Here is a 10152-nt window from a genome sequence, read left to right on the forward strand (position 1 = left end):
TTTATACAGGGTTATTAGGAGTCAGAACTGACTTGATGGCACTTAACAACAGGACAGTGTCAGCAAAGATAGATTCGTATTGCTAAGCACTTGTATGTTGTCTTGGTTCTATTCCTTCTGGCTATGAGTTGGAAATGACTTGACAGCATCTAATAACGACAATATCCCTTCTCTCTGTTCAAATAGGGGTAGGAATGGATTCTCTCCGGGTGTTTCACAGAGACGGGGTGGGGCAGTTGGTGAAGCCATGAGACTCTGAGGACTGAAGAGGGTTGGGAGCTGGGCCCTGGGGGCCTCAGGTTCATTAGCATGACTCCCCAGGAAACTTAGGGAGCCAGCATTGCCTCTGTCCACAGCCTTGAGTTCCAGAAGGTCCTTGGTCGAGTTTTGGGCAACTGTCATTGTATGGTGCTCCTTCATCACGCTCCACTCAAGAGGAGGGGGTCCCTGGCAGTACCCTGCATGTGGCATTGAAGCTCGAGGTGGAAAGAGAAGATTGATCTTCCCAAAGATCTCAAGTGACCCTCACCCTATAGCCAACAGCACCATCTACAACTATGCACCGCCCCATCCCAGGCCAGGCAAGGACAGTGGTGTCTGCAGGCAGCATGTCTCCTGTCTCAGGGTGTGGTTGGTCACTCTGCCAGGAACCCATGGCCCTAGAATGTGCCGACTTCCTGCTGTACCATTTAGATAAGTCAGCCCAGGAGCATGGCCAAATTCCAGAATTGTATCAAGGCCATCAGTTCCTTTCCTGGTTGATACAACTGAATTCATCTGGGTCAAGTTTCGTGGTTGACAAGCATGGCACACAGCTATCCAGAGTGGGCTTGCTGAGCAGGCAGTACTGGAGCTGCGCCGGCCTGGTGGTCCTACACACTCGTTTCCTGTTACGTCTAGCCTCTATGGGCTTGATCCCTGGCCTTAAGCGCAGACACCACGTGGTTACTTGTGGAGTCTTGCTAGGAGGCTGAATTGGTTTCAGCAGAGCTTGTAGACTAAGACAGACGAAGAAAGGCCTGGTGTTTACTTTTTGAAAATCAGTCAATCAGAGAGAGCGTTGTGGATCACAACAGCCCAACCTGAAATCCCTCATGGGGTGGCTCAGGACCAGTCAGCCTGTGTTCCATTGTACACAGAATGGCCATGAGTCAGGGGCATCTAACAACCCCACCACCATGGTCAATATTACTGTTGTTGTTGATAAGTGTCATTGAGTTGGTTGCGACCCTGTATATGTTTTCCAAGGAGCAACTACTGGTGAGCTTGACCCACTGACCTTGCGGTCCAGCGTATTAACCCACAGTGCCGCATCAGGTCAATGTGGCGTGTGTGAATGTATGAACTCAAAGTGCCAGGAAAGTTGGAAGTGTTGGTGGCTGCTGCGCCCATCATCATCATCATCACCACCACCACGATGTCCCTCTTTGTCTCCCCTGGGATATTGTGGCCATATTTAAAGTCAGGTCTTGACTTAGTCCCATTGGTCTTCCTGGCACTGAGAGCAATCACTCTCTTGCTCATCACCCTGAGTTGTTTTCTTCATTGCTCTTACCACCATTGGAAACATCGCTTCTCTAGTTACTTGTTGAAGTCCTTCTTGTTTTGTTTGTGAATTGGGTTTACAGAGCATAGTGGCTTTCCATTCAACAATCCAGACACATTTTGTTTTGTGACATTGATTGCAATCCACACAATGTAAGAACACTTTCCCCACTTCCTCCCAATGTTTCCCATTTCCATCTATCCTATTGGAGTGTCTTTGTGTCTCTCTCCCACCCTGCCCAGCACACACACCTAGAATACTAGAATGTTGGCTCTGTGAGGACAGACTTATCTACAAAAGCACCTCAATGCCCAGTTCAGGACCTGCCTGGCAAGGAGGACCACCCTCGTGAACACCTCTTTATCCCTCTCTACCCCTTCACCCTGGTACCTCTCGGATCCTCTTCTGCCATTCCTCAGTGAACTCCGGAGAGCTGGTATTCACCAGGCTGGCATTGAATGTCCACTCGGGGCACTTCCAGGCAGGAAGTGAGAGCATGGCCAGGGATGGTGCCACAAAAGCAAACGTCCCTCCCTGGAGAATGGGCAGCCTGAAAGGGGAGGATGTGATCACCACATGGTCCTATGGCATCAAGGGGACCCTCTCCAAAGTCCTAACTCAGTTTAGAGACAACACTGAGCTCTCTCCAGCTCCAAGTCCATCAACATTGACCAGGTAGGAGAGAGCCAGGGGCTGAGAACCGACTGGGAGACAGCACAGCGCTCAGCAAACAGGCTATGTGGGTGCGATCCTATAGCCCCCAAGCTCAGGGGTGGGGCATAGCTCACACGTGGGCAGGTCCCACCTTGAGTTCCCTATATAAACATTCCCCCACTATGAAGAGGGTTACAGCCCAAAATCTGGGCTGCCAGATTCCTCTGGGTCTTCAAAAATGCCAGCAGTCCTGCATCTCAATCAGACCCTCTTATCACATGTGGCCAGTCCTACATCTCAACTCAGACCCTCTTATCACATGTGCTCAGTCTTCAGGGTACCCCTCTGCCCAAGCAGATGACTTCCAGCAGTACTTACCCAACCAGTCTTCCCTTTGTGGTAAACACAGCCTGATAAGTGAACTTCCCAAAACCTTCTCTTCTAGAGGTCAGAGGCTGGGAAGGCTTGTCTACGCTGCCCACTCAGGACATTAGAATTGGGGGCAGGGAAGAGGGACAGCAGAATCGTGACCACATTTGTCTCAATGGCCACCCAGTTCATGTATCTTTCCTCAACATTAGTCCTGAGTGCTTTTGAACTCAGAACTTCCTAAAGGATTATTCTTCAGAGCAATTAGGCACATTTTAGGTAAGGAATATACAGAGAAACCTATGTGAGCCAGAACTCAACTAGACTAACTGGTTCCGAAAGAACAGTAATGAAAATTGAAGATACTTGGAATCACCTGGTCCAATGGATCAATGGAGTCACCATGATTCTGAGACCAGAGGATGGTGTCTGGCTACCTAAACTAAGACAGAGCCATTGCCATGCTGCAATGAGTTCAAAGACGGGTAAGACTTGAGAAATTCGCACGGACCACCTAACAGGCAGCGTCCTTTAAACAAAATAATAAACAAGGGGGAATATGTTGCGGACCGTGTAAGACTAGTCAGAGGTTCGAGGCCCTCTAGGGCCGAGTGTAACAAATGAGGCCACTGGCAGTTAATAGCAAATTGTCTTTCATCTTAATATTCAGTTGTATATATTAAATTAATACACAGAGCCTTTGACAATCCACAGATAAATGTGATATTTTCCTAAAGCCGAGACTAAAGGTTGCAAGGTTAAGCCTTTCTCCAAAAGGATTAACTAAAAATATCTTAGCTACTTCTCGGTTCTTTGTTCTATAGACAAAGAACCCATCCTCCCTAATCCTTTTCCAGGTGCAGCCCATTCACCTGGGCGGCTGGAGACCTGACTCAGGAAGCCGAAACAGCGGGACTCCGCCCAAGCTTTTGTCTTTACCTTTCACCTTCTCCCACCTCAGCTCAGGGACTATAGATATGTTAATTGGGCCTGAGAAACCAAGTTGCTGGCCTGGGATTTGAACCAGCGAAGCACAATGTAAAGTTACCTGAATGTCTGGAAAAGTACTGATGTTAGCTGTACCTTGCCTAAGTCCCTCCCAGCTTGGTGTGAAGCTCCTCCCCTAAATAAAACAGAGGCCCGGGCCTCCCCAGGTGTGCATTACTGGTTGGAAGGCATGGAGTAAAGATTGCAGTGCATTACTGGTTAGAAGGCATGCAGTAAAGATTGCAGTGCATTACGGGCTGGAAGGCATGCAGTAAAGATTGCAGTGCATTACAGGTTGGAGGGCATGAAGTAAAGATTGCAGTGCATTACAGGCTGGAGGGCATGCGGTAAAGATTTCAGGGCAGTGAGTTGCTGCCTGCAGAGGCCACGATGCCTGTAGTCCCAAGCCTGCCCACCAGTGATGTATCCACCCTGGCTTTGGGGTGCCTCATTGTCTCTCTCTTTGTCTCTTTCTGTGTATTCTTGATATATTGTTACCGCCGTCAGGTATCTCCTCCTCGTGAACTGAACCCCTATGTCGAGGCAGGTCCCCGACAGCTACCACTATCAACCGTTCTGAACGGGATCTCATGAGAAGGTCCCAGATAGAATGATAAAATGTGGAACAAAATTCTAAATTTTATATATATATATGAAATACCAAGCTTACTGGTCAGAAAGAGACCAGAGGAACCCAGGACAATGGCCTTTGGTCACCTTCAGGTCTGAAACAGAACTCACATTCATGACCCAACTTTCATCTAAGTAGTAGATAGGTCTACAGTGCAGGCAACAACACTAGTAAAATGCGCTCACCATGGAATGGTCAATTATTCAAAATCAAAAGGGCAACATTTACCTAAGGACAAAGTTGAGAAGGGATGGGAAGGTGGGTGGAATGGAAACAGGAACCACAGGGAGGCAGTGGGATAACTGTTGTTGCAGGGAAGGGATTGCAATCATTGAGATGAAGCGAAGTGTATGATTTACTGAATGTAAAACTCATGATCTTGTGTGTAAACCTTCACTCAATTCCCAATAAAAAGTTGTGGGTTTTTTTTAATGCTATGGAGGTTGTTTAAGTGAGTATATATTCCTGAGTGTTTTTGTGTGCATCCTTCCCACCAAAAACACATAAAAAACAGAGGGAATAGAAGCAAATACTGTTTCATGATGACGCACAGGGGAGATTGTAATCATTGCAATGAGATGATTAATATAAAACTGATGTTCCCCCATGTAAACTATCAATGACTTCACAATAAATAAAAAAAATGCTATGGATCAGTTCTGTCCTGCAACACATGTGGTTACCGTGACACAAATCAACTTGAAGACAATCTGTTGTTCTGATTTTATTTTTAATGCATATGCTTCCTGCAGCATCCATAAGGCTCCTCAGAAGTGAGAATGGTAAAGACTTAGTCTTACATCCATTCTCTGAACATGTCATCAGGAAGGACCAGTCCCTGGAGAAGGACATCATGCTTGGTTAAGCGGAGTCTGTGAAAAAGAAGAAGACGCCCAGTGATCTGGGTTGACACCGTATCAGCCACAATGGGCTCAAACATTGGAGTGATGGTGAGGTGGCATGGCGCAGTGTTTTGTTGTAATGTACATTTCGCTGAGTGAGAACCAAGTTGATAGCAGCAAGTCACAGCAACAAGACATACTTAATCACATTTGTCTGGGCATCAGAAGTCTATCTGCCTTCCAGATGGGACCAACCAGTTTTCATGTAATTTTTCTTGACTGGTAAGAAGCGCAGTACAGTACCTCCCTTATCTCTCCAACCTCCTGTGAGTCACTGTGTTTCCAGGAGGTGACCCCAGGCTCCAGTGAGAGGACAGAGGATAAAGTCACGGGCGCTTTTCTTGGGGACATAGGATGAGGTTGGTTGATTCTTCTGAATTTATGAAGACCAACGGTTGCATTTGGATGATGGTGTTGGCAAAGAATATTGACAATACTGTGAACTGTCAGAAGAACAAACACATCTGTCTTAGAAGTACAGCCAGAATGTTCTTAGAAGCGAAGATGACAAGAGTTTGTCTGACATATTTTCTTTCTGTTGTTTGTAGGGTTTCTATGAGTTGGAACTGACTTCATCATACCTAACAACAGTAACACTGTATTGTGAAGAATCCTGCATCCCCTAAGAGTACCAGTTACTTCCTCATTGGACAAAGAGTTCTTTGTACATCTTTTTACTGAGCTCCTCATGGCAAGCAGGTAAACTTTAGAGAAATCTATCACACACCTTGTAAAAATGGCATGGGGGCTGCATCTGACCTTCTTTAACTTCATGTGGTGGGAGAAGGATCAAGATCAACAGCCTAAGACTGACTCCTATGAGGTAGAGGTCAGACACGCTTCCCTTTCACACCACTCTCTCCTTCTCTACTGAGTCCAATTACCCAGAATTCACAGACAGTCCTCACATTGGTGGGGCTTACTAGGGTATAACAGGTTACAGTTTAGGTTCAGGAACACTCAGGGCGTGGTTCTGTGATCAGAACAACCTCTTCTCAGTCAGGCCCACAGGCAGGCAGGTCTCTCTAGCCCTTGGCCCCTCAGCCTGGCCTCTGTCCTGCCAATAACTGCACAGAGGCACCCCACTCCGCCAGCCAGCCTCTTGCCTGAGGGAGTCAGCTTTCTCACTCCGTGGACAACAGTTTTAAACTGAGCGGTTCCAGAAATGGAAAAAGGGAGCTCACAGCCACCAAGAAAGAGGAACCAGGAGTGGAACACACTGTTGAGACCTGAGATCCAGGTGCTGAGCCCCTCTTTGATCCAGAAGATAGAGAACTGTGATGCCAGAGACCGCAGAAGACAGCAAGAAGTGTAAAGGTCGTCCAAATTTCTTGACATAGATGAGTTTCTTGAAACATTTCAATGTGCATTCCACCAATTCCCGGAACCTTGTTCTTTGCCAATGCCTTCAATGCACCTCGGACTTCTTCCTTCAGTACCACTGACTCTTGATCATATGCTATCTCTTGAAATGGTTTAACAACCACCATATCTTTTTGAGACCGCGACTGTGTATTCTTTCCATCTTCTTTTGATGCTTTCTGCATCATTCAATCTTTTGCCCATAGAACTTTTCAATATTGTAAGTTGGGGGCTTATCTTTTTTATTCAGTTCTTTCAGCTTAAGAAATGCTTTCCTTTTGGTTTTCTAACTCCAGGTCTTTGCACATTTCATTATAATACTTGACTTTGTCTTCTCAAGCTACCCTTTGAAATTTTCTGTTCAGCTCTTTCCTTCCTCATTTCTTCCATTTGCTTTAACATCTCTACACCAAACAGAAAGTTTCAGAGTCTCTTATGACACTTTTTGATCTTTTCCTTCTCTCTTGTCTTCTTAATGACCTTTTGCTTTCTTCTTCTATGACGTTCTTGATGTCATCCCACAACTCTTCTGGATTTAGGTCATTAGTATCTAGTGCATCAAATCTGTTCTTGAGATGATCTCTAAATTTAGGTGGGATATGTTCAAGGTCAAATGCTGGCTCTTGTGAACTTGTTTTAATTTTCTTCAGCTTCAGCCTGAACTTGCATATGAGCAATTGATGGTCTGTTCCATAGTCTGCCCTAAGACTGCTTTTGGCTGATGATATGAAGCTTTTCCATAGCCTCTTCCCACAGATGTAGTCAATAAATTTCTGTGTATTCCATCTTGTGAGGTCCATGTGTATAGTTATCTTTCATGTTGTTTAAGAAGCATTTGCAATGATGTCATTGGTCTTACAGATGGCAAAACTGACCAGTCCCTACTCTAGCATTCAGGATATCATGTTTGGTCTGAGAAAAAGAGGAAGACACCTGGTGAGATGGATTGGCAAAGTGGCAACATCAATGGGCTCAAGCGTGGCAATAATAGTGAGGTTGGACTAGGACGAGGCAGGGTTTCCTTCTGTTGTGTGTAGGGTCACTATGGGTTGGTACCGACTCGATGGCACCTAAGAACAACAACTACCATAAGTTGTTCCATGCACCTTATTCACATTATTAGCAATCTGCCCAATCCCCTTGTGACCACAAGTACTTCACATTTCCATAGTCCTACCCAGAGGTGCGGTAGGATAAGCACCTGGCTGCTAACTGCAGAGTTGGTGGTTCAAACTCAACAGCTTCTCCTCAGAAACCCTACATAGGGTCAGCACGAGTCAGAACGGACTCATTGGTACATAACAACAACAACCCAGTCATTTGGTGGCAGTTACAAAGATGATGGTGCAAAGGATCATATTAAGTAACTCAGTACAGCATACAACTTTTCCGCAGATAAGGTTACTACTGTTAGTTGTCACCGTTGATTCCAGGTCACATCTACACCATGAAATACAGAGCAGAACTGGGCACCACAGGGTCTCGTGGCTGTAATCTGAACAGAAGTAGATCATCAGGTCTGTTCTTCTACAAGTGCCTCTGGGTGGATTTGAACAGCTGCCAACCTTTGGGTTAGCAGCCAGGCGCAAACCATTTGCATCACCTAGGGCCTTTCTGCGTTGGAGTCCTGGTGTGGCGCTGGGTGTTAATGCCCCAGAATGCAAAGCTGTTTGAACTGCAAGGTTGGCACTTCAAGCTCACCAGCTGCTCCTTGGAAACCCTATACAGGGTCACTATGGGTCGGAATCAACTCGACGGCACTCAACAACAACAACAAGGGACCTTCTGCAGAAAATGACTCAACTGAAGCCCAGAGGAAGCAAAAGGACCTGACCACCCTTCTCCTCCTCTCTGCTGTGCTGATCACTGGCTCACTCGTTTATTTCTGTCAACGCCCATCATTTCTACTTCAACCAGGGCTCCAGTGGAGCATTTGGGGACCCTGCAGTAAACAGGGACAGGGACGGGGCACTTGCACAGCCTGTTGGTTGATATGGTCTTGCTACAAAACCAGAGACAGGCACAGGGCTAGGGAAGGCCAGGACTTGCAAAAGGAAGACAATGAGTGGAAAGGAGCAAAGGATCATGGTGAACTCAGGCAAAATCCATCTGCACACCAGCATCAAGCCTCTGGATGCACTTGGCATGGGGAGTCCTCAATCTACAATGGAGCTATTCCCAAAGAAACGCATCAATTGAAAACATTCCAGGAAAAAAATCACCAGATGAAAATCATGAATAACTGTGGAGCTAGGAAAGGGTAGACACGTGTCAACTTGAGTGATAGAGAAGGCGATATACAATAAGAGGGGTATTGGCAAAAAAAAATGATGAAGGCAGAGGAAGATACAGGAACAAGCATAAAAGTTAAAAGGGACAGAGTTAAATACTGATACATACGCAATTCTGCAGTGACCATGATCTACATGTGGACACATGGACAGATACGCAGACTGAGTGGGTATGGGAGAAGGAGAGCATTCCCACAAATACACTAATATTTGACAGAGGATATTTGTATGTGGGTATTTATCTTTACTGCAAAGATATCCATGAATGTGGGGGAACCTTGTTGTTAGGTACCATCAAGTTGGTTCCGACTCATAGCAACCCTATGCACAATAGAGCGAAACACTTCCTGGTCCTGGGCCAACCTCACAATTGTTGAGCCCATTGATGCTACAATGATGTCAATCCATCTCGTTGGGGGTCTTCTTCTTTTCCACTGACGCTCCACTTTACTAAGCATGATATGTTTTTCAAGGGCCTGGTTCCTCCTGGTAATATGTCCGAAGTATGAGAGATGAAGTCTTGCTATTCGTGCCTCCAAGAAGCATTCTGCTTGTATCTCTTCCAACGTCTCAAGCATTCCCAAACGGCTTGAGAGAATGAGTTACTGACCCTGGGGGCTCAGGACCATAGCCTCGGGGTACACCATCATCAATTGGTATAACAATGTTCTACATCCTACTTCTGATAGTTGTGACTGGGCTCTTAAAAACTCAGGAGTGGCCATCTAAAGATGCAACTATTGGTCTCTCCCTGTGCAGAGGAAACAAGAGTGGTCACAATTGAAGATGCTTCAAGTCAGTTAGTCTAGTAAACTTAGAGACCATGTGACCATCAGTCACCATGACCCCGAGACCAGAAGAACCAGATGGTGCCCAGCTACCACTATCAGCTATTCTGAAAGGGATCACTTTAGAAAGTTCTGGTTAGAAGGGGAGAAAATGTGGAACGAAACTCAAAAATATTAAAAAGACCAGACTCACTGGTCAGAAGAAGAGTGGAGGAACCTGAGACCATGGCCCTTGACCACCCTTCAGGTCCAGAGCTGAACTCACCCTCGTGGGTCAGTTTTCAGCCAAGCAGCAGATAGATACAGAGAGAACAAGAACACTAGTTGAGGTCTGCACGGTCAGTCATTTACCCAAGGACAAAGTTCAGAAGGGGTTAGAAAGGAGGAGCAAGGGAAAGGAGACTCAGGGAGGAAGAGGGGTAAGTGACGGTCCATGGAGGGGATTGCGTCATCCACACGAAACGACGTGTGTGAATCGCTGAATGCAAAACTGATGAGCTTCTCTGTGAATCTTCACTCAGCTCACAATTGTTGTTGTTGTTGTTAAGTGCTGTCGAGTCGGTTCCGACCCATAGCGACCCTGTACAGGGTTTCCAAGGGTGTAAATCTTTACGGGAGTAGA

General features: G+C 46.1%; 1 protein-coding gene across 1 annotated transcript in view; it reads right to left on the reverse strand.

The window, feature by feature from the left end:
• The window catches only part of LOC102826350 (solute carrier family 23 member 2-like), a 42508-nt gene that overhangs the window by 15272 nt on the left and 17084 nt on the right, over positions 1-10152 (reverse strand). Inside the window, exon 4 of the mRNA XM_006861235.1 lies at positions 1937-2096. Within this exon, the coding sequence (XP_006861297.1) occupies positions 1937-2096 (160 nt within the window). The remainder of the gene's footprint in view (positions 1-1936; positions 2097-10152) is intronic.

Source organism: Chrysochloris asiatica, unplaced genomic scaffold (assembly GCF_000296735.1).
Source record: "Chrysochloris asiatica unplaced genomic scaffold, ChrAsi1.0 scaffold00041, whole genome shotgun sequence".
In the NCBI taxonomy this organism is placed as follows: domain Eukaryota; kingdom Metazoa; phylum Chordata; class Mammalia; order Afrosoricida; family Chrysochloridae; genus Chrysochloris; species Chrysochloris asiatica.